We start from the raw sequence: 25839 nt of genomic DNA, 5'->3' as shown, positions 1-25839 counted from the left end.
TTGACACTAGTAAAAGCTGTTAGCTCCTCCCCTGGCAGCTATACCCCTCCAGCCTGGAGAGAGAGCTTCAGTTTTTTCTAGTGTCAATAGGAGGCAAGACCTCCCTGCTCTGCAGAGATCTCCGGAAGATTTTTTATTTTAGTTTATTTTTTCCTTCTTTTTCAGATGGGAAAACAGTGGACGCTTTGCCTCTCTGTTCTCCCGGGGTCGAGCTGTGCCAGTGCCGGTTATCCGCACTGCTGCCTCCCCCACAGAAGACAAGGTGGACCGGGGCAGCCTTGCTCCCCTGCATCCCACCAGCCAAGGGGTCACCCATCCAAGCCCCCCTTTTCCAGCGTCCTGCCACTACGGTGCCAGTAGCTGAAGGGGTGACCCTGCTGGACCAGAGGAGGGGTGAAGATGGCGGCAGGAAAGAGAAGAGAGGTGAGTACACGTGACTAGATGAGTATGTTTAACCCTCTGGGTTGGTCTCCCCCTCCCTCGTGGGGGCAATAGTCTTGCTTTATTATAGAATTAGGGGTCTCTGCCTCAGGATATAGGGCAGATTTGCTGCTGCTCATGGGGCCTCTCTTGGTTCTGCCAAGCATGACTTCAGACAGGATCTGAGGGCCCTCAGTTATTAGTTTCAGCAGATCTGCGCCACACTATGTTGTTGTCGCAACAGGACCCCCTCACTTCCCCTCTAGGCCACCGGCTACGCGGCCACTTAGGGGGTTCAAAAAACTTCGTTGCAGCGCTCCTGTCTCGGTCGGCAACGGTTATACTCCGTGGTGTCCCCGCAGCTACCTCCATCTAGGAAAAGGAGTTACACCCCTCTCTGTGACCGGCACCAACAAGCGTCAATCTGGAAGGGTTAACGCCGGTATGAGGCCGGCTGCCATAGGATTTTTCAGCCAGCGATCTTTCCAGTCTGGGGTGACATTCAGAGGAGGGCTGGCAGCCTTAGTCCTGGGGGGCCCATTTTTAGCCCCGCCTATTAGTAAAAGCCCCTCCGACATATAATAGGCCACTCCCAACAAACACTGTACAGCTGAAATTCTATTGTTGAGGCCTGTCTCTACTGGAGGACCTGTCCTGGCTGCACTGCCTGCTTCACATTAATAATAAACAATAAACAGCAGGCTACAGCCAGGAAGCTCCTCCGCTCTCCTCCCTCCCCAGATCCTGCTGAAGGCCTGTGGTTCCTCCCCACCATCTACCACCCGCCCGTGGCCTGCTGCCCCCCTTGGCCGTCCTCACCCAGCTCTGAATCCTCCTTCTGCAAATGGCAGGGGGAGGAGCCGGAGCATCTCCTCTCCTACATAGCGCCCCACACCTCTTACATCCAGTGATGTCTCCTTTGTTGTAGACGTTCTCTTTCCTCATCTTCTCCATTCAGACCAGACCGCCATGAGGATTTTTCAGCCATCTCCCGTCTCTGCAGAGATTGACAAACAGACATTAGTTTCCCACATTTCCATCATCTTCACATCTTCTGAACACCCTTTCCTGCCACCCCCAATACTATACTGCAGAAACAGTCCCCCTGTAAATACTACTACCACACAGATAGTGTCCCCTTCAACAATTATTGGCACACAGTGCTCTAAAAAATAACTGCGCCCAGACACTAAGTGTCTAAGCTGATACAATGCCAGGGTGCCCCCCAAAGTAACACACTTAGTAGTAATAATGCCCCTATAGTGCCCATACTAGTAATCATGTTCCTCATAGTCCCCCGTTTCCTGCCCGCAGCTAATGTCCCCATAATGTATGCCAGTATAAAATACCCCTATATAGTGCCCCAGTAAATGCCCTCATAGTGCTCCTCTCCCCTTCCCCATAGTGTCCCCATAATATGCCAGTAAAAAATGCCCCGTCTTAGTGCCCCCAGCAGATGCCCCTATAGTGCTCCTCTCCCCCATAATGTGCCAGTAAAAAATGCCCCTTCTTAGTGCCACCATATGCCCCAATAGTGCTCCACTCCCCCATAGTGCCCCCAAATAATGACCCATAGTGCCTCCCATAATGTGCCAGTAAAAAATGCCCCCTTAGTGCCACCAGATGCCATAGTGCCCCCATAATGTGCCAATAGAGAGACGCCTCTCCCTCCCCTGCCCCACAGCACAACCATCTGTATCGCTGTCCTGAGGACGGCAATACAGATGAATATGGAGATGAGCGCTTCCACAATGGAAGCGCTCATCTCCTACTGCTCGCCACCACCACCGCCGCAATTACATCCAGGGCCGTGCCGCCTGTGGTGATCGGCAGTGCGGCCCTGAGGAATAAAAATAAATAAATAAATATTTGTTAAAGACGGCCCAGCGGACGTTTTTTTAGGGCAGCCTGCGGGGCAATTGCCTCCCTGCCCCCCGTCCTAGCCCACCCCTGGTGACATTCCCCGGCTGGTGGGCGAATGCGGCGCTTCCGCTCTCTCTCTTCTCGGTCTGTCTGCGCTCCGGCTGACCGACAGCTTCTGGTCCGCAGTGCGCAAACACTTTTGCCCGCCTGCAGCTTCATCCGCTGCGGACCGGGACCATGCACCGGTCAACAAGCAAGGAAGGGAGCGGAGGAGCTCCCCTATATGCAATCCGCTCATGTCTGGGCGCTTAAGGGGTTAATTGCATCTCTGGACTGGGGGTGCGCTGTGGCGCAAATTCTTCCCGCCCCACTTCCCTCTCTCACGTGCTGCTAATCCCCGTCCCCGGTCTTCAGACAGCTTAACCCTTTCTGGCCAGCCACCTTTGTAACCGGCACCAGCCTTCCATAGGCGAGTAATTGCACTTATCTGTGACCTTATCTCTAGTACAATGTGCCTTAACCCCTAACACAGTTAACCCCTTCCTGCCTCTCTGCCACTTGGACATCATAGTTAAAAAAAAAAAAAAGTGCGTTCATACTGCCCCCTTATCACTGCAGGACCACCCGGTCTGTGTGGTACCAGGCTGGGCCTGTGTCCTATAGAGGACAAAGGAGGACATCTCATAGTTCCCAATCCGCCCTCCTGGGTCATTGGTTGATTTTCCTCCACCTGTGCAGATCCAGGGATGACAGCTGGAGTATTCCCAATCCACCCTCCGGGTCGTGTGGTTGATAGTTCACCAGCACAGGACCTCTGGATTACCAATCCACCCTCCGGGGCTGTTTTTGGTTGATATATTCTCCAGCGCACTCCAGCACAGGACCTCTTGTTCCCAATCCGTCCTCCGGGACCGTTTGGTTAATAATTTTCCAGCGCAATCCGGTGCAGGACCTCTGGATTCCCAATCCGTCCTCCGGGGCCGTTTGGTTGATAATTCTCCACCAGCACAATCCGGTGCAGAACCTCTGGAAGTTCCCAATCCGTCCTCCGGGGCCGTTTGGTTGATAATTCTCCACCTGCACAATCCGGTGCAGAACCTCTGGAAGTTCCCAATCCGTCCTCCGGGGCCGTTTGGTTGATAATTCTCCACCAGCACAATCCGGTGCAGAACCTCTGGAAGTTCCCAATCCGTCCTCCGGGGCCGTTTGGTTGATAATTCTCCACCTGCACAATCCGGTGCAGAACCTCTGGAAGTTCCCAATCCGTCCTCCGGGGCCGTTTGGTTGATAATTCTCCACCAGCACAATCCGGTGCAGAACCTCTGGAAGTTCCCAATCCGTCCTCCGGGGCCGTTTGGTTGATAATTCTCCACCTGCACGATCCAATGGAGAACCCCTGGAAGTTCCCACTCCACTCTTCTGGGTCGTTTGGTTGATAAGCTCCACCTACGCATTCCGGTGGATGGACCTTTTAGATTCCCACTCCACCTTCTGGGTCGTGGGTTGATATAGCCCCACCAGTGTGGCCTACTCTGCCACGGGCAGTTTCTGTCAGGTAGCGAGCAAGAGCAGAACATTTCTCCTCGGTCTCCTGCACCCCCCCAAGGGTCCCGCTCAGACGCGCCCTTCCATCCCTGGAGAGGGGATCAGTGATTTGGGCTCTATCTCGACTCCCTTGCAATCTTCTGAGATTGCGTCCACAGTAGCCAGCAGTTCTTGTCGTTTGCATTACCCCCTTTCATAAGGTGGAGTATTTGCACCATTGCTGCATACCATACCTACTTTAAGGCATTTTAATTGCTAGAGCGCTGTTGTCGTGACGCCCGTAGGCGTTTCCCCTTCCAGAGGGGATGGAATTGCATTTCCACCAGGTAGTCTCGTTATGGCATTATCACCGTTTCGGTGGTTACCGTAGGCATTACCTCTTCCTTAGGTGGCGTAATTGCATATCGCATATGTGTGCCCTTCCATAAACTGCGTAATCTCTCTACCGTTGCATTTAGTTCCTGCTGTATGCATGAACACTTCCGCTAGCAGTACTCCTTGTATGCATTACCCCTTCTATATGGAGTAATTGCACTACTATGGTTACAGTACTTGCCTTATATATTGTCCCCTGCAGTTGGTGGACTAAGTACAATTACACTGTTTGTAGTGCCGGACGTATGCATCCCCTCTTCGGTAAGTGGCGGCATTGCATCTCCACTGGGTTCTGTTCCTGCCGTATGCATTTGCCTTCTCCCATCACAGTGCTTCCTCTTGTGTTCCCCTTCCGCTAGTGGTCCGCTTACAGGGGAATACCTTAGCATCTTGTGCTGCTGTTGAACTTCGCCACGGCTCTAGATGCCTTAGCTTCTTTCACAGTGGGGCGTGGCAACAGCCGATACCCGCTGGTGCTCTGCATCTGTGGTGTATGGGTGCTGCGGGGGATACAGTAGCTGTTTCCACATGGGCTCCTTCTTATCTTTCTGTGCTGTTTTGGTGCATGGTTGTGACATCCTCTGTCTTCTCAGAGGGGTTGCCTAGCAACACTTATGTGTCAAATCGAGGGTTCACTGACTCTGTAGTCCCCCTCAGCTGGGAGTTCTACCCTTACGCTAGCATTGCTGTTGCTCCTGTTCAGAGCCCTTCTGAGGTAAAAGTGTTTAAGGCTAACTCTACTTAACTGGGGCAGCATAGTGCCATGACTTCTACAGGAAGTCACACGTGGTTTGCCGACCTCGTTCTCCTTCTGGGAGATGTTCCTGGTCACTGCCACTCAGAGATGGCCTTCTTTCGCGGAGTCCGGTCTTCCATTGGTATTTCAGGTCTCTTCGTTCGCCGGCGGATGTCATCCGCAAGCCTGCATCGTCCAGGATCTATTCAGGACCTGAAGGTCCTTCCTGGGTTTGTGTGGAAGCTGAAATGTCCGCCACTTCGTTTTTTCTCTCCCCACGATCCTGTCCCTTCTACAATCAGGGTTGGACCTTGGTCTGGCCTTAGTTTTTGAAGGGTCAGGTGTCGGCGCTTCTATTCTTTCCAGCGCCCTCTGGTCCCCCCTGGGGCCTGGTAAGGACCTTTCTTCAGGGAGTGTCACATACGGTTCCTCCGTACTGTCTTCCTTTGCCGTCTTTAACCCTCCAGGTTTTTTTCCTGGAGCCCTGGCGGGAGAATCTCTCCTACTGCTGTCCTGGAAGGTAGTTTTTCTGGTCGCTGTCACTTCCATTAGACAGTGTCTGAGTTGGCAGCGCTCTCTGCGGAGAACCCTTCCTGGTTATTCATAGGGACAAGTTGGTTCACCTTCCTTTCTTCCAAAGGTGGTCTCTGACTTCCAATTTAACAAGAAACTTGTCCTTCCCTCACTGTGCCCATCTCTTTCACACCCTAAGGGAAAGGAGTTACACCATTTGGACGTTGTCAGAGCTCTGGAGCTCTATTTCGCAGCCTCTGCTTCCTTCTACCGTCCAGATCCCCTTTTTGCCATTCCGGAGGGTCCTCAACAGGGGTGGATGGCCTCCAAGGAGGCAATTGCGCGATAGTTTCGGTCTGCAAGTGCTAAACCATACGCACCCAGAACAGGGTTCCGGTGGGCGCTTCTTGGGCTCGGAGGAATCGCGCTTCGGCTGCACAGTTGTGTAAGGCGGCTACTGGTCCCCCTTACATACTGTTGGGGGGTAATAATTCAATTAAGAATTATTAATTATGGTCATAAAAATAGTTAACCATAAAAAATAAAATTTGTCATAAATTCTTAAAATCATGACCTGGGGAATTGTAGACAACCTAATTGATACAATTCACATCTGAGTCCGACTATTTCCTCAGATAAATAAGTTCTTTTTGACGTGAAATGACGTTAATGATAAACATGTAGTTCTGCATTATACAATAATACACAGGTTTATAAAAATATGCAGATTTATTGGTTACATGGTTATAAACATATACAAGTAAATAAACACAATGATACATGCAAATACTATATATATATATATATATATATATATATATATATATATATATATATATAGTTAATATAAAGCATTACAACCTTAAAGGGGTTGTCCGGGTTCAGAGCTGAACCCGGACATACCCTTATTTTCACCCCGGCAGCCCTCCTGAGCCTGGCATCGGAGCATCTCATGCTCCGATGCGCTCCCGTGCCCTGCGCTAGATCGCGCAGGGCACAGGCTCTTGTGTTTACAATAACACACTGCCGGGCGGTAACTTCCGCCCAGCAGTGTGTTCGGTGACTTCACCGGCTCTGAGGGGCGGGCTTTAGCTCTGCCCTAGCCGTTTTACTGGCTAGGGCAGAGCCAAATCCCGCCCATCAGTGCCGGTGACGTCACCGGGGTTCCTGTCAGCCCCATAGAGAGCCCCGGTACGTCACCGCAACTCAGAAAAATGCCTTTGCCCTGCGCGATTTAGCGCAGGGCAAAGGAGAGCATCGGAGCATGAACTGCTCCGATGCTCATGTCAGGGGGGCTGCCGGGGTGAAAATGGAGGGATATCCAGGTTCAGCTCTGAACCTGGACAACCCCTTTAACAATACATGTGAGTGAAAATAACTTGTCACATTATAACCAAGCTATTATAGGGTTAGGATATCAAAATATGAACATAAGTTACATATATTCCACTGTTCAGAGAAAACCTCATGATATCAGGATGGGCATGTCTATTCCTAGACATCAATATGGAATGCTAAATACATTCTGCGCCCCCCCCCCCCCCCAAACAAATACACATCACATGACTTCAAGATGGGCAAATCCATCCAAGGATATAACTTAGAAGAGATAACTGTATCCGTGCGCCCCATCCTGGACTATTTTGACACACATAACTTTGGTAAGACCATTAAGACAAATAACAGGGATCTAGGATCTTGCTAGACCATATCTTAAAGGGGAAGGACTTGAAATAAGTCTTTCCTGTGGGAATCCATCACTTAGCTTGGCGAAGAATGTTCTGTCTATATATAGATATATATATATATATATATATATATATATATATATATATGGTCTAGATTCTTCTGCAGGTAGAATGAATCCTCACAATATCCTAAGACTACATCTCAATATGGAGATGATCAATTAATTAATGTATTTATTTATTTGCCAATCTAGATGGTATAATTTCACCCACACTATCAAATTAGTCTTAATAAAATGAAATATCATGTTCTGTGTCTCTTACCAAGTCCTAGAAAAGCTGGGTGGTCCATCATAGCGCATCTCACCCTGGCTTTCATCTTGATAGACCCCTCTAGAGAGCTCAACTTGTCTCCTCTCTCTCTCCTCTTGTTTGTTTCCTTTCTCCCCCTGTGTATGGTTTATGATCACAAACTTATCAGTTAGACACACCTTCCTAGTTTGGAACTTTCCAATCATTGTCGGATGGGCTTGACCATTAATAAAAAATAACCCTAATCATAGCCTTACCCAGAATGCACTTTTGTTACTGTTGTAATGTCACCTACTGATACCTAGGTGGCACTGCTGTATAAGCTTTTTGCATCATAGTATAAAGGGTTAACTTATGTAAGTCTGAATAAAATGTATGTTATACATTTGACCTTAAAAGCTTTAATTCAAAGCTATAGGGATTAATTCTGACACTTGTAGCAATTAGAGACAGACCTCTAGGCGTCTCCCTGAATTTTTCTCACACTGTTGATTTATGATCATAAATAACTTGAATGGCCTTGTTTTCTCACAGAGATATCAGTACCTCATGTCATACCAAAGATGTGAATAATTGTTACAAAACACACATCTTCACAGACACTCTTTTAAAGACGAATATTCTCCTAATGAGAAATATATATAATATACTGGATACATGTCTTCATCACATAAAACAATATAATATAAAGTAATATATATATATATATATATATATATATATATATGTCCTACTGATTGTCTTATGCTAAGGACTAAGGCTCATTAAATGAATACATGAATATTATATATTTTGCTTCATTAATAAACACCTAATTGTATAGGTAATTTATCACCAGCGGCATAGAGCTTATCTTTATCTCCCATCATAAATTTATTAGTAGACAATGAGGATTCTTCTCAGACTGGTACATTCATGAGAAGAATAACACTGAAGAGTATAAACCTTTGTGCGTCCTTACTTTGGCTTACTCAAGACATACAAAATTGTAAATATAGTCGAGCATGGTTCTTAAAGGCAATGAACATCCGTTTTGACTAGAATGAATTGGATATCAATGCATTTACCTATGAAAAGGCACAACAACACATTCAAATTTTTTTACCAGGTGCATACGTATGCATCGGCGGACGCTGCCCTGGGCCGAGTGATCTTACAGGCGGCAGTTTTCTTAAATGCCAGCAGGGACACTTGCTTTCATGGGTCTGTGGTTTTTCCCTCCCCGTGGACTGCTTTCGGACGTCCCACGGTTCCTGTGTCCCCCAATGAATATGGGCGAGAAAAGGAGATTTTTGTATAACTTACCAGTAAAATCTTTCCCGCACTTCATTGGGGGACAAAGCACCCACCCAGTATTGTTGTTCGGTCACAGTTGTGGCAGTTGCTGGTTTAAACCCCGTTGGGTCCTTCGGCATGGTTGGTGTTCCATGTTTTTTCTTGGTTGGCTTGCTTCTCCTACTGCGTGTTCACAAACTGAAGCTCTGTCTCCAGGCTGGAGGGGTATAGCTGCCAGGGGAGGAGCTAACAGCTTTTACTAGTGTCAACGCCTCCTAGAGGACACAGCTATACCCACGGTTCCTGTGTCCCCCAATGAAAAGCGAGAAAGAGATTTTACTGGTAAGTTATACAAAAATCTCCTTTTTAATGACGTGAGATCTGAGTCTTTCAGAGCTGAATGAAAAACTTGACATTTGGCTGCATTGAGGCTCTAGTAGGAGACCGAGCTGAATGTCTCCAAGACTTGCATTACTATGGGTAGAGATGGTGTAGGGTTGGTTAGTGCCAGTAGAATATCATCGGCAAGTAGTCGGATTTAGTGGTTTATACCATTAATCTCTATAATTTGTGGGGGAGCCCTAATACTCTCCACTAGAGGTTCTATTATTAAAGGGGTTATCCCCACATTGTATATACTTACCCTGGTCCCTGCACCCTGCACCACTCCTGGTCCCCGCACCCTGCTGCTGCTTCTCCCCGTGCATGGATGAAAACATCCAGTGTCAAGGGGGAGCAGCCAATGGCAGGCGGAGACGAGCCTCTCTTGCGTCGCCTGCAATGCTAGGGAGGCTCGTCCCCGCCTGCCATTGGCTGCTCCACCCCGACATCTGATATTTTCATCCGTGCACAGGGAGAAGCAGCAGCGGGGATCGGGATTCTGCCTCAGATAATGAAAGTTCCTCAGATGAGGAACAGCAAGATCAGGGGTCACAGTTAGCTCAAAGTAAGAGCAATAGCAAAGATCAAAAGGAGCCAAGTCAAGGGGATGAAAATGCAGAGCCTGCCTTGAAAGATGTAGTGGCAGCAATAGCAAGCTGCAATTGCACACTCAAAAGCCTGAATATTCAATTTGGGAGCCTTAAAGAGGACCTTTCTATAATACGCCATCATTTGCTTAAAGTGGCGGAACGCACTACTGAGGTGGAGCCCAGGGAGGATGGAGCCAAACCGCTTCAAAAGACGGCCAAAGTAACTGCAAAAGATATAGCAGCATTATATGCCAAAGCAGCCAACCTAGAAAACAGATTGTGCCGGAACATCATCAGGCTTGTTGGGGTGCCAGAAAAAGCAGAAGGCATGAATCCCACTGAATTTATTGAAAAGTGGTTAGCTGAAAAGGTCTCTCCTCTCTATACGCCATTGAACGAGCTCATCGAGTTCCTACTAGACCGCTACCGCCTGGTCATCCCCCTTGTCCAATCCTTGCAAAAATGTTGCACTACAAAGATAGAGACACCATACTAATGAAGTCCCGGGATCATCCAGATGGGATAAAGATCTCTATATTCCCCAATTATTTATCTGAAGTGCAGAAGAAAAGAGCTTGCTTTGTGGATATAAAAAGACGACCTGCCGAGCTGCAGGTAGTAGCTTCAGGATCTACGCTGTTTTTTTGAAGACTCGGACTCTGCACTACAATGGCTGGAAAAGAACGAAAGACAGCTCAGGAACCAAAATGTGGACACTTGAAATCTCTACCTATTGCGTGGATAAAATCTAAACTCACTGTGGTAGATTAAGTCTTCTGAAGTGGCAGGTGTGGACTAAGAATGAACTTCTCGGGCACGTTGCTGGGGACGTCTCCCTAAAGGAGCGTAAGTAATGGAAGTTATCTGCACTGTGGTGCTGGTCTTTTTCTCACAATGGAGCAGGACTGGAGTATGTTGCAGAAAATGTTGGGCTAGTTCTCTCTTGTTAGCCCTATGACTGTATTTTCCCTCGGGGGTCGCATGTATTTGGGGCGATAAAGGGTTGCCTTGTGGTCAGCCTGTTCCTGTTTATGCGCAGTTGCTCTCAGGCCCTCTCATGGCGCTCTGACCTACTTCTCCGTCGGTCTCTCCCTACTGGGCCTCTTCCCTGTCCCAAGCTGTAGGTAACCCTGTCCGACTCTCCCACCCTATGGCAGAGTCTCTGCTCCGACTGCCTGTTTAAAAATTGAGGCCACCTCTGCCCTCCCAGGGACCCTTCCGCGGATGGGGCACATTCTGCTAGGTTCCGCAGATGACCTCTGGTTGTCACAACCATGTCCCACTCCTCCTCGGCATCCTCGGGTCACTCCCAGGACAAGTCTGAGGCTGTTGACAAACCCTTCCCTGCCATTCCATCCGCTGCCTCGGGGGACACTCTGAGTCTCTCTCGGTAACAGAGCATCAGGTGGTCTTCCACCATACAGATTCCCTCTGGGTGGTTAAAGACAAATGTCCACTGAGGAACCTCTCCTCTACAGGGTTGGTATCCTCTGTAGTGGACCTTCGGATAGCGCTCCCCTGCCTGCACAAGGTAAGTCGGCCTGCCACGTGGTTAGCCTTCCCCTTTACAGGGGGTACTTGCACCACTGCCAAATGCTGTACTCAGCACTGCCCCTATTTCTCTGTTGCAGGGGCTATATTCTATACACCCTCCTAGTTGGAGAGTTCCCGCCAGGCGCTGTAGCCAAAACAGCCATTCTGGTGCTAGCGTGCGACATGCAACCATATATACAGGGGGAGCCCTGGTTCACCAGAGTGAGTGCCTGTAGTCATTAGGGTTATCCGAGCAGCTACATAACTCCCTTCATAGGTAGAGTACCTGTACTACCAACCCCAGATGCTGTAGTAATTACACCTGTCTGGTTCTCTGGTGCTTCATTTCTAGGGGCTGTAGCTATTACTCTTGTTCTAATGTGCACCAAGCAGCTACAATGCTCCCTTCATAGGTAGAGTACCTATACCATCTTCAGACTGTAGTTATTACACCTGTCTGGTTCTTTGGTGCTTTATCTCCACAGGCTGTAGCCATTTCTTATGTCTGGTTCTCTTGTGCACCAAGCAGCCACGTTGCTCCCTTTTAGAGGTAGAGCTGTACCATCTCCAGATTTGCTGTAGCCGTTACACCTCTCTGGTTCTATTGTGCACTAAGCAGCCCTATTTCTCCCTTACCAGGCGAGGGTTAGGTAGCTTTTGCACTTCTCTGGTTCTTGTGTGCACCACGCAGGCATCGCTCCCCTCTGACGTGGAGTTCCTGTGCCATCTCCAGATGCTGTGCCCTTTACACCTGTCTGGCTTTAAGTCTGCACTACACAGCTGTATTTCTCCCTTATTCGGCAGAGTACCTGTAAGGCCTCCATATACTGTAGCATTTCCAAATGCTGTAGCTATGTTCCACTCTTATTATAATGAGCACCATGCTGCCACGTTACTCCTATTATAGGCGGAGTATTTGCAGTATCTCCAGGAGCTATGCCCTATTGGTACAATCTGCGGCCCATATGGCTCCTGCATTACTGGGCGTATACCTCCCTTCCCTGGCTCTGATCTGTGGTAGGCAATCATGTGGCCCCCCCGTTCATGTGGAGTGATGTTTCCATCTCCTGATGCTGTATTCACCACTCTTTTCTGCTTCTAGCATACATGGCATACCTGGTATCCATATGTCTCCCCCCTCCCTGGGCGGAGTAGAGTTGCTTTGTTAGTTTCAGTATATGGCTGGCCTGTTCAGATCTGACACCAGGTGCAGTTCCTCCTGGACCAGGCCCTTTAGTCTTCTCTTGCCTCTATACTAGGAATGATTTTTCCTCATTGCCTGACGCACTACTTAACAAGACTTCCCAGTCCTGTTATACACCTGACAACTGCTTTTGCCACGTGGGCAGGTCGTTGGCTGGCATGCTAGGTTTGTTCTTTGTCAACCCTATAAAGCACTACTGCATGCTGCACAGCCGCATTACCCCATTTCATGGAGTACTCGCGTTGTTGTTACTGCTTCTCTGCTTTCTTTTCACAGAGTTTCATGGCACAGTCCTGGCAGAGTACAGGGATCACCACTGGATGTTCTATACTGCAAGAGTACGCAGCAGTGTGAGCACCAGCCGCCACTGCAGTTTTCAGGTCATCGTTGGATGTCCTCCACCATACAGAATCTTTCTGGGTGGTCAAAGACAAATGCCTTAGCTGGACGTCCTTTCTGATATGACTGTGACAGGACTACTGAGTGCCGGACATGTCGGAGGGTGGACTTTTCCGCTGCTTGCTCTAGTAATGGACATGGTTCCGTAGTTCTGCCTTGGTCCGGGTGTTCTTAGTACTCCCTTATGTTCTCTGATTAGCTGTGCTACATGACAGAAGGGCCGTTCCCTTGGGCCTGACCGTTGTCTGCACCTTTCAGTTACTTCCCGGTAGCTGTTTTTTTACAGGTCAGTGTAGACTTTCCTGGTTTCCCCTGCAGACTTCTGCATCCTTTCTGACATATGGATGTCTGGTGTTTCTTTTCCCAAATCCAGGCTGTTGTACTTGCCCCTTCTGGGACAGTGTTATACAGTTGGCTGGTCACTACACTTGGGATGGTTGGTCACCTGTGGCCAATGGCTGGTCACTACACTTGGGATGGTTGGTCACCTGTGGCCAATGTTGTTTCCTTCATTTTCTGGCTATTGTCCTTAGGTGGTCCGATTCTGTGGACCCTTCTTGGGACTGTGTAATCGTGCTCGGTGTCCCTGATTCCACTCATTCTTAGACTATTTAGCTGGCCGCTCTCTTCTGGGAAGCTACCCATGACATTCTGACCCACTGGCTCTGTATGACAGCTGTTTCTTTGGGCCCGGTTTGGTCCTTTTTCCCTCCTGGGTCCTCATAGGTTTTTTGACCTCTTGAGACCCTAACATCTCTTTCCATCCCCCTAGGTCTAGTTGCTGGTACCTAGGTGTTTAGTGCTATAGTTTGCAGTTTACTTCGTATTGGTCACTTTTGGAAGGGAGCCTTCCCTCTTTTGAAGAACTGTTTCTCCTTAGGCTGTTTGGATTCCTCTCCTTCTACTCCAATATTTCTCAGTCCACTGGGTCTCAGCTTGTATTTCCAAGGCCTGCGACTGGTTCCTTTTTTTTTCCTGTGTCTTTATGTGGCCAGGGATATCTCTCTGGTCTTACATTTCACTGCGATATTATGTCTTTCAGATGCTTGTTCCTTGCTTCCTCTATTGGGGAATCGGATCTTAACGTTCCCTTCTCCTGACCATTACCTAGGACCCCCCTCCAGGGGTTGACTGTTTTTCTGTGGCAGGTAGGGGTTCCCACCTTCTACTAGGGTGTTTCTTTTTCCCCTCTTCCTTGCTGTGAAAGGAGGCTCGCTCTTTTCTCTTGAGTCTTTGATTTCTCTCAAGCGTTTAGCCTCCAGTGCTTCAATTTACGTCCTTCCATATGTAACGACGCTAGGTGACGTTGCTTTGCTTCTCTCCTGTTTCCTCAGGGGGATCCCTGGCTCTTCTAGATCCTTCCTCTGGCTCTCTAGTGCACTTTTGGTCAACTCTTTGTTCTCGTGCAGGGCATCTGGCCCTGCCCCTTATCCTCTAGCGCTTTATTTTTCCCCACCTTGGGCGGAGTTGGCTAGGGTTTCTTCTGGTCATGTTGGGTCACATGTTTCTTATGCACCCTTCTTTTTACATGAGTTTTCAACCGCACCCTCGAGGACTGCTTTAGGACGTCCCATGGTCCCCCAATGCCATTAACGAGAAAATTGGCTTTTTGTACTTACCGTAAAATCAGTTCCTCGTTCAATGCATTGGGGGACACAGATCCCACCCTCTGTTTTTACTTTCTCTCCCTGTTATCGGGCTGCTGTTCTCTCCATTTCCCGGTCCAGGACATGTTGGTTCTTCACTTTTATTTCTCTCTCCTACTCCTTTTGGTACAAACTGAATAACCTAGTGCTGTGGAGAGGGTATAGCCCACCTGGGCGGAGCCAACCTTTTTGTTGTCTAGTGCCTCCTAGTGGTAGCTGGGAATATACCCATTGTTCTGTGTCCCCCAATGCATTGAACTAGAAACTGATTTTACGGTAAGTACAAAAATCCAATTATTGGATATTATAAGGGACGTCAATGCATCTATTATTTTATATATTTCTCACTAGAAACGCATGGTCCTAAAGCATGATGAGAAGAATTTTAAGTGTAAACTTTGTTAGTAATCACCGTTGGAGTAAAAGAGGAGACACACGTCTGTGAGAGAACAAGGTCCATTATATTCTTATCGGTACATAAATTTCAGGGTATGGGAAAAATCTAAATGGTACCACAAAGTCTATGCCTTAATTGGTTTATGTTTTGGTTATATATATATATATATATATATATATATATATATATATATATATACAGACGTGGACAAAATTGTTGGTACCCTTTGGTCAATGAAAGAAAAAGTCACAATGGTCACAGAAATAACTTTAATCTGACAAAAGTAATAATAAATTAAAATTCTATAAATGTTAACCAATGAAAGTCAGACATTGTTTTTCAACCATGCTTCAACAGAATTATGTAAAAAAATAAACTCATGAAACAGGCATGGACAAAAATGATGGTACCCCTAACTTAATATTTTGTTGCGCAACCTTTTGAGGCAATCACTGCAATCAAACGCTTCCTGTAACTGTCAATGAGACATCTGCACCTCTCAGCAGGTATTTTGGCCCACTCCTCATGAGCAAACTGCTCCAGTTGTGTCCGGTTTGAAGGGTGCCTTTTCCAGACTGCATGTTTCAGCTCCTTCCAAAGATGCTCAATAGGATTGAGGTCAGGGCTCATAGAAGGCCACTTTAGAATAGTCCAATTTTTTCCTCTTAGCCATTCTTGGGTGTTTTTAGCGGTGTGTTTTGGGTCATTGTCCTGTTGCAAGACCCATGACCTGCGACTGAGACCAAGCTTTCTGACACTGGCTAGTACATTTCTCTCTAGAATTCCTTGATAGTCTTGAGATTTCATTGTACCCTGCACAGATTCAAGACACCCTGTGCCAGACGCAGCAAAGCAGCCCCAGAACATAACAGAGCCTCCTCCATGTTTCACAGTAGGGACAGTGTTCTTTTCTTGATATGCTTCATTTTTTCGTCTGTGAACATACAGCTGATGTGCCTTGGCAAAAACTTCGATTTTTGTCTCATCTGTCCACAGGACATTCTCCCAGAAGCTTTGTGGCTTGTCAACATGTAGTTTGGCATATTCCAGTCTTGCTTTTTTATGATTCGTTTTCAACAATGGTGTCCTCCTTGGTCGTCTCCCATGTAGTCCACTTTGGCTCAAACAACGACGGATGGTGCGATCTGACACTGATGTTCCTTGAGCATGAAGTTCACCTTGAATCTCTTTAGAAGTCTTTCTAGGCTCTTTTGTTACCATTCGGATTATCCGTCTCTTAGATTTGTCATCAATTTTCCTCCTGCGGCCACGTCCAGGGAGGTTGGCTACAGTCCCATGGATCTTAAACTTATGAATAATATGTGCAACTGTACTCACAGGAACATCTAGTTGCTTGGAGATGGTCTTATAGCCTTTACCTTTAACATGCTTGTCTATAATTTTCTTTCTGATCTCTTGAGACAGCTCTTTCCTTTGCTTCCTCTGGTCCATGTCGAGTGTGGTACACACCATATCACCAAACAACACAGTGATTACCTGGAGCCATATATATAGGCCCAATGGCTGATTACAAGGTTGTAGACACCTGTGATGCTAATTAGTGGACACACCTTGAATTAACATGTCCCTTTGGTCACATTATGTTCTGTGTTTTCTAGGGGTACCATCATTTTTGTCCATGCCTGTTTCATGAGTTTATTTTTTTACATAATTCTGTTGAAGCATGGTTGAAAAACAATGTCTGACTTTCATTGGTTAACATTTATAGAATTTTAATTTATTATTACTTTTGTCAGATTAAAGTTATTTCTGTGACCATTGTGACTTTTTCTTTCATTGACCAAAGGGTACCAACAATTTTGTCCACGTCTGTATATTCCATATATTATGTGTATAGAATGTAAGAGAAATCAGACCTGGACAGTTAACCATTAATAGTGATGATGCTAGTAGCTTATGCAATAGTGCCATCTAGGTATGAATAGGTAACATTGCACCAACAGCTGAAATGCATTCTGAGTGATACAGTGACATCACAGTCATTATCATATGTACACGCCTAACCGACAATGATTGGAAAACTCCAAGTTAGGAAGGTGTGTCTAACTGATAAGTTTGTGATCATAAATCACACACACAAGGGGAAAAAATAACAACAGGGAGCAACAGAAGACAAAGAAAGAAAGAAGAGACCCCAGGAGATAAATCCCAATGATCAGAATGTATCTTAGAGCTGACCTCTCTTAGACTCTGCATATCGCCTGCATTTTCATGAAACGTATAACTTTATTATATGTAGTATTGATTAAATTAATTTACCTGATATTTAGCAACTCCCTGCTTTATTGCGGATGTGTAATATTAGATGTACTACATCAATATTATCACTATTCAGGAAAGATGCATATTACTGAATAAAAAAAATCTAATATTGATATCGGAGAGAATCTGATTGGAATATTCATTCCATAGTCATATCAGGCTTGATAATTTAAAACTTATGTAGCAATACTACCTGATATCCGAGATTGGTCATAGTTTGAGCAGAGCAAGGGTTCATATCTGTCCTTATCACTATTGTGTATATCTCATAATTGTCGTCTGGACGCTTGTATTACATGTTTGAGAGGTGATATGGAACGCAGGTAGTCATGTTAGAGCCATCTACTGGCGAATTTTGGGTACTGCATATCACTGTGTGTTATTGCATATTATTGAGTTTTTCTATTGATTTAAGCTTTGATTGTATTCTGAGTTATTGTATAATAAATTTATATTTTTGCATAGAAGCTTGTACCATTATTTTACTGATTGCACAAATTAATTAAATTAACAACAAATTCATTTTGAGGTGTTTTATATGTCCACCTCTAGGATCATTTCCCTTTGACATTTCTCCTTTGATCTTTTCTTTTATATAAAGCATTTGCTTTATATCCCTGACAGTGACTGACAGCTATCTATGTATACACACCTTACTGTGTATAATTGAATTGAAAAAATGTGGAGATTTAAATGTATTAGTTTTAAAGTTAAGCGTTTCTGACACAATGCTATATATCCGTCTACTCAGCTGCTCCTGCTCTATCACTTGCTGCTTGCTGGTAGCTTTGCATTTTATGGTGACAGGTTCTCTGTAATTGTATTTTAGCTTTTTCAACATGGCATTTATGGCACTGCTGCATTTCAGATTCTCTTACAAGCAATTATGAAGTTGCCTGTGTCATGATTTTGTGTAGGACCTAGGGTCTTAGCTGAGAATATATGTTTGGAAAGATTACCCTAGTGGAAAATAGTTACATTTGTGGGCATTGCTTAGGGAAACCTGGGGCATGGATCTCAACATCACAGAATAAACATCCGCATTACTGTTATTGCACACCCTAACCCTTAAATCTTGAGGCCTTGGGCTGCGCTCTTCTGTCCAGCAGATCAAACTCCTCAATAATTCATCTTGTTGTGTTTTACAGGATCAACAAGGCATCTTCTGGAGTATGAGACAGAACGCCAGAGGCAAAACCTGCCCTTAATGGCCACCATTGACCTGTTGAAGAGGTTGTACAACACAAAGCAGCCACCATTTGTCCTACTACGAACTCTGGGCCTTCAGGCCACAAATGCACTGCCTCCACTAAAGGTTTGTTGTCACCTCTGCTATGCTTACATTCTGTTCACACCATGTCTGGCCGTACAGGTGACAAAATGACAAAAATGGAATAGGGCAGTCAGGCTCCAGTTACTGAACCTGGTGGTGACTCTGCTAATGATACTTTAGCTATTGCATTCATCTGAATGGGTTTTGCAGAAATCCATGAGCTTGATGCCAAAGCATCTCCATTCAAATTAATGGAATTGATGTTTTGGTCAACAGCAAGTGGTGTGTATGATTTTCCCCTTACTGTAGCTGCAAGGTTTTCTAGTCAGTGATATCAGCACCCTCATAGTTGGGGCATAAGTAATGAATGAGTGCAAGATCCTGGGGTGACCACCAGTGATGGGCAGTTTGCAGTGTTCACCAGCGAACACATGCGGGCTGCCATCTTGACTCACCTGTCCGGCGATGCACAGGTAAGCCCTTACCTGTGCCTGTGTCGGGAGCCGGTTTAAAATCCAATGCGGTCACCGGGAGCAGGCAGTTCCGTGAACAGCCCAATGAAGGCCCCCGGCGGCTGTTCTCGGAACTGCCTGCTCCCGGTGACTGCATTTGATTTCAGACTGGCACAGGTAAGGGCTTACCTGTGCATTGCCGGACGGGTGAGTCAAGATGGCAGCCCGCATAAAGTACAAAGAATATGTACTGAGAATAAATATCAGTATACAAGTGTGGATCCTGGAAAATATGGAAACTGCTGGATTAAGGTTCTCTAGAATATGAGAAAAGGGCAAAATGTACTGTAGTATAGAGGTAACTGGACAGATCCAATGCCATGAGAAGGACAGCAACAGGACGATGGTGCCATGTGTAAAAGTAGTGGTAATCCTCACAGCCTACTACTTTATGAGCAGCACTATTTTTTTTCCATTATACATACTTGCAGATAGTGACCTGAATTAATGCTTTCCTTTTACGTCCTCCACGTCGGCATCACCAAGAGTGAGACCTTCCTCCAAACAGGTAGGGTCATGAAGAATAAATCTGACCCTCTACGCAGTGTTTTCCTGGTGGGAAGAGGTCTTTGCTCACAGCAGTGCTGTCGGGAACGTTTATTCTATTGTTTGGATCCATGCATATGGTGGGTTCCCTTGTGATTACCTTTGGTGACTGTGCAGCAGGTCATATTGTGGCTCTAGCTGTGACCATTGTCGTTCTTATGCAGGCGCGCCACAAACTAACATGGCTGGACACTCGGGCAGTAAATGTGGCATTGAAACCATCCGTACAAACTGAATGGAATGACGTGGTATAGCAGGAGGTGCTCAAACCCACATGCAGTCGTGCATATATATAGGGGAGCAAATCCTGCACTTGTGGCCCGTTGCTAATGGCAATCCCCAGCAAACATGCATACGGTGGAGGATGCCCGCAGCGAACCACAAGTACCACAATAGACATCCTACACAAGGTAACAATTGTGTGGATGTGATAATCAATATAACAAAATAGCAAAAGACAGGTGCACTCTGCGGTATTACTAAATCCTCAAACTGGTTTTAAAATTGAAACCATCCGCCATCTGCTAAATGCTGTTCTAGCGGTAGTGTCAGACAGAGACCGTGGAGAAGTGGCCTGTGAGCTGCGTGCATGCTTCCCCTGACGTGGCGCACCCCTCAGGTGGGTGCAGGAACTTCTGGCCGCATAGATCAAGGTGGTTGTCGCCTGCGGTCTGAAGCTAAGAAACCTCATCTATTCAGGGCATTTGAGATCCTCTATAAACATGTTGGAGTTTGGTGATGACATGGAGGCCTCTTAGTGTCCCATAACTGTACCTATGGTCGTTGTTCTATCGCAGTATACTAGAATTTAACCCTTTCTGTGTTTGGTCTTTTCTCTGCCTGGTTGTATTTGTAGAGTGACAGAAACTGTGCTCTGAAAGTAGGAAGTGTGCGATTTGCTTGACTAAAATGCCTGAGTCTTGTGGAAATAAGATATGTCAGAAATGTACTTCAAACCTAGCTAGGGATTTGTTGCCATCGGTAGATGACGCTATTAACGAGGAAATGCATTATCTGAAATATCTAGACCTTGGTCGCTTCCATCTATGGCTAATAAAAAGAAAGGAAACTGATTTCTTCAGATTCTTCTTCTTTTTCTGAGCCAGATTGTGAGTGTGATGCAGAGGTAGATTCAGGTGACTCTTCTGGTTCTCCTCAGATTATACTAAAGATGCGATTAAGGCAGTGAGAGCTACTATGAGATTAACGGACGAAAAGGTCGAAAGAACCGTGCAAGATGAAGTGTTTAGTGGACTGGAGCAAAGAAGAGAGTCCTTCTGGCATTCTCCACTCTCTAATTACAAGAGGTGCCAGATAGGAAACTCTTCATCCCGAGGACTACACAACTCTTTAGTGAACAAGATGAAGCATTGTGGAGAGAATATCCTGGGTAGATGTGTCTGAATGCTAATGCACTCCCCTTGGAAGATATGGGATCCTTGAAGGACCCCATGGATAAAAACGTAGACACGTGTTGAAGAAGGTTTGGGATGCAACATTGGCTTTATTTAAACCTAGGTGCCCCTGTCAGGATATAAGGTCAGTACTTCCAAAGCAGAGGCCCTACCTGTCCTTATATCCGCCCAGGACCTTGCATTGCTCCGAAGCAGCTTTCCTTATCGGTGGTCGGATACATCACCCCTACGTATGCCTCCCTGTACTCCAGTAACTTCCCTCCCCTCTTTTGCAAGCTTAAGTCCCTCCCTGTTAAGACAAAACCCCTCTATAGATCACTACTAGGCCACATAGCAGCAGTGAAGATTTCCCTCCTCCCAAAATTACTTTACTATTTTGAGACCCTCCCAGTGCGAATCCCTATGACAGAACTACCCCTCCTTCAACAGCCCATTCTCGACTTTATATGGAAAGGTAAACGGCACCGGATTCCCCGCAAAGTCATAGAGGCGGCCTATCTGTCCCTAATATCCCTAATGGCCTTCTCATTTGCTTTGTCAGGGGAATAAGGGGTTATGGATTCCCCTGATGAAGACGCAAACGTGGGCATATTAGGAAGAGGGATAGAACATGCCTAGGGCTAGGTTCTAAGTTGATATTCTCATCAAAAACTGGTAAACTATATCCAGCGACTAGCTGATGATTGAGCAGCCGTAAGTGCTACCAGTATACAAATAAAGTCAATCGCTGAATGTGATGGAGGGAATAGGCCATAGTTACATGAGTAAGCAACTTCAGAGTATTCTATCAATTGGATGCTGAAGTGCTAGTAAATCTGTGGCTACAACCTCTCACCCGGCAGTGACTGACTCCAACAAATAGCTAACATTACAGTATTATAGTGCACCTACCTGGCACATCGTTATACTAGCGAGGACCTAACCGATGACTGTCGGGGCTGGAATATGACTGCGTGAAAAGCCACAAACATTGGTTTTCCATATGGAGGCCAGCTGATCATTTTATTCACTTATTCAATTTTGGGAACGTTTTTGTTAATAACATTGGAAATAAAGGTTAAGTTTTATATTTACTAAGGAGAGGGTCCCTAGTGGGAATTTCTGGTCATTTAGATCAGTGAGTATCTTAGTCTTTTGCTGCTACCACGGCACTTTGTGTAGGAGACTTAGCAGGTGTGACCAGCTGCTGGAACTAAAATTTCCTGATATATAGAGCATTGGACAGGAATACTAATGAAGGTTCTCCAATAGCGGTGCACACTGGTACAGTGCTGGTTTTCCATACCCAAGATTTGTGTGTTTGAATCCTGGGAAAACCACAGAAGTCTGCTTTCTGTATAGAATTTTTTTTCTTAAAATACAGCTAAAATGTGTTTATTGGCATGTATTTTGTTCCATTACATTTTTATGATTATGAAATAAATAAGGCTTTTATTGTTATCCCAGAGGCCGGACTGTGGTAGTCGAGCTTTTGGTGGATAACACAAGGCGCAGAACACAACCAGGCGTCGAATATAGTTTTACTTTATTCTGACACCACGCGTTTCAGGGTACATAGGACCCCTGTCAAGTCTGGATCGCTGAAGCCAAGCAGCTAAGGAACGCGATCAGGCCATGCTGTCCAAGCAAATGGGGCATCTGAAGTGATGTGCGCTCAGCTGGTGAACAGAGATGTACATTCCTATGTATGAAGTGTGCTTTGTAGGGTGTATGGGGCTACAGGGGTATCCTCATACACTGTTAGAATGCTAGCAGTGTTTGGGGATAGCCCAAGTACCACTCTATAGATGGCTTTATATGGACTTAGGTTACTCCTAAGCAGAGCAGGAGTGGATAGGATGCATAGTCCTACTGCATGTGAAAGGCAGTCGGCCCAATCCGCCCCTGAATTATGCCCCCCCAGTCCCTAATTTAAACATTTTTCCAACCTTCTAGCCATCTTCTTCCCCATTGAGGTGCAGCCTATCTCTATGATAGAGTCTGTAGCTGATATTGAACGTGGCCCAGTTCTCCAGGAACCCAATCCCCTCTTCCTACACCAGTACTTGATCACTGATTGACTCAAGCATTCCTGGCTTTACTGGACTTCGCTCCTTCAGGGACATTCCTTCTGGATTCAGTTGGACAAGGCAATAGCCATTGTGATGATGGCAGAGTCCGCCAAGATTCTGGAATAGGCGCTGTGCCAGCCCTGTCTTCAGTTCACATTCCAGGAGTGAACACTTGGATTGCGGAGTTCCTCAACAGAGACCCAGGAGAGTCCCTCCATCCTGATGTCTTTGAGGAACTGTGAGGAAGTGGGTAAGACAAGTCTGGGGGCCCTAAGCTTCCAAACTTCATGAGAACAATGCGGGATCCCTGAGCCTGCGCAGTAGACACCCTGGTGTCTCTGACTTTATTTCAGTGTCCTGTACATCATTCATACTCTCCATCTCCTGCCCAGGATCCTCCGGAGAAGGAAGTCAAAGGGCATCCCACCAATTCTTTTTGCTCCGTATTGGCGCCATTGGGCATATTATGCAGATCTCCATTTTCTGGTCGATGTTCTGTGGCATTTTCCTCTGAGAAACCTTCTTCTCAGTCAGGGATGCCTCTTCCACAGCATGGTTGATAAATCCTTTTCTGAGATTTTTGACCGTGTGGTGAGAAGTCTTTTGAAGACCAGAAAACCTCCTTCATCCAAGATTTATCTTTATTGACTTTGATGGGGAAAAAAAATATGCACATAAATACAAATATATATAAAATACTAGAACGTGCACTGCTCTGCACCACTGAGTCATTTGCTGACCTAGGAGCTGTACTAGTCCTGCACTGCACTGCATCACTGAGTCATGTACTGACCCAGGAGCTGTACTAGCCCGTGCACTGCTCTGCATCACTAAGTCATCGTCTGACCTAGGAGCTGTAGTAGACCGTGCACTGCTCTGCATCACTGAGTCATCGTCTGACCTAGGAGCTGTAGTAGACTGTGCACTGCTCTGCATCACTGAGTCATGTCCTGACCTAGGAGCTGTACTAGACCCTGCATCACTGAGTCATGTGCTGACCCAGGAGCTGTACTAGCCCGTGCACTGCTCTGCATCACTGAGTCATCGTCTGACCTAGGAGCTGTAGTAGACCGTGCACTGCTCTGCATCACTGAGTCATCGTCTGACCTAGGAGCTGTACTAGCCCGTGCACTGCTCTGCATCACTAAGTCATCGTCTGACCTAGGAGCTGTAGTAGACCGTGCACTGCTCTGCATCACTGAGTCATCGTCTGACCTAGGAGCTGTAGTAGACCGTGCACTGCTCTGCATCACTGAGTCATCGTCTGACCTAGGAGCTGTAGTAGACCGTGCACTGCTCTGCATCACTGAGTCATCGTCTGACCTAGGAGCTGTAGTAGACCCTGCATCACTGAGTCATGTGCTGACCTAGGAGCTGTAGTAGACTGTGCACTGCTCTGCATCACTGAGTCATGTCCTGACCTAGGAGCTGTACTAGACCCTGCATCACTGAGTCATGTGCTGACCCAGGAGCTGTACTAGCCCATGCACTGCTCTGCATCACTGAGTCATGTCCTGACCTAGGAGCTGTAGTAGACTGTGCACTGCTCTGCATCACTGAGTCATGTGCTGACCTAGGAGCTGTAGTAGACTGTGCACTGCTCTGCATCACTGAGTCATGTCCTGACCTAGGAGCTGTAGTAGACTGTGCACTGCTCTGCATCACTGAGTCATGTGCTGACCTAGGAGCTGTAGTAGACTGTGCACTGCTCTGCATCACTGAGTCATGTCCTGACCTAGGAGCTGTACTAGCCCATGCACTGCTCTGCATCACTGAGTCATGTCCTGACCTAGGAGCTGTAGTAGACTGTGCACTGCTCTGCATCACTGAGTCATGTCCTGACCCAGGAGCTGTACTAGCCCATGCACTGCTCTGCATCACTGAGTCATGTCCTGACCTAGGAGCTGTAGTAGACTGTGCACTGCTCTGCATCACTGAGTCATGTGCTGACCTAGGAGCTGTAGTAGACTGTGCACTGCTCTGCATCACTGAGTCATGTGCTGACCTAGGAGCTGTAGTAGACTGTGCACTGCTCTGCATCACTGAGTCATGTCCTGACCTAGGAGCTGTACTAGCCCATGCACTGCTCTGCATCACTGAGTCATGTCCTGACCTAGGAGCTGTAGTAGACTGTGCACTGCTCTGCATCACTGAGTCATGTCCTGACCCAGGAGCTGTACTAGCCCATGCACTGCTCTGCATCACTGAGTCATGTCCTGACCTAGGAGCTGTAGTAGACTGTGCACTGCTCTGCATCACTGAGTCATGTGCTGACCTAGGAGCTGTAGTAGACTGTGCACTGCTCTGCATCACTGAGTCATGTCCTGACCTAGGAGCTGTACTAGACCCTGCATCACTGAGTCATGTGCTGACCTAGGAGCTGTAGTAGACCCTGCACTTCTTTATTCTAGACCAGACTTATCCTATCACTTGTAGGCGAGACATGGTGTGAACGTGGCCTTACAGCGTTGGTCCAGTCTGACTAACCCTTCACACTCTTATTTACAGGAACAGATCATGGAGTTTGCAAGTAAATGACCGTTCTTGGAGCTTCTGTAAATTATTCAAATTATTTGTCAATTCTTAATAGAAAATAAAGTGAATTATTTGTGCAGAGACGAGTGAGCCTGTGCCGCGCCTTGTATTTCCATGGAGAGTAACGTGCAGCTCATGGGTGGTGGCAGGTGGTCGCCATAATGTACACTGCTGGAGAAGCTGCCGCTAAGGCACATCACTAATTACTTCTAGTACTGGTGAGGCGAGTGAGACGCGGGTGCTCCCCTTATCTTTGCCATGGTGATTGAACCCCTGGCGTGTCTGAAAAGGGCTCTGAGGGATATAGTAGGCTTGTCCTAGGGGAGAAATGAGAGTATTTCCCCTTA

The 25839-nt window shown here is 46.6% G+C and overlaps 1 protein-coding gene across 2 annotated transcripts in view; it reads left to right on the top strand.

Moving 5' to 3' along the window:
* Positions 1-25575, top strand: part of COQ6 (coenzyme Q6, monooxygenase) — a 72292-nt gene extending 46717 nt beyond the window's left edge. For both annotated transcript variants that reach the window (XM_044271189.1, XM_044271191.1), the window contains 2 exons: positions 18309-18475; positions 25466-25575. In XM_044271189.1, the coding sequence (XP_044127124.1) occupies positions 18309-18475; positions 25466-25495 (197 nt within the window). In that variant the 3' untranslated portion in view covers positions 25496-25575. The remainder of the gene's footprint in view (positions 1-18308; positions 18476-25465) is intronic.
* The last annotated feature ends 264 nt before the right edge of the window (positions 25576-25839 follow it).

The sequence above is a fragment of the Bufo gargarizans genome, chromosome 11, assembly GCF_014858855.1.
Source record: "Bufo gargarizans isolate SCDJY-AF-19 chromosome 11, ASM1485885v1, whole genome shotgun sequence".
NCBI classification, from domain to species: domain Eukaryota; kingdom Metazoa; phylum Chordata; class Amphibia; order Anura; family Bufonidae; genus Bufo; species Bufo gargarizans.
The sequence above is the reverse complement of the archived record's forward strand: the minus strand, read 5'-3'. Positions and strand labels throughout refer to the sequence as shown.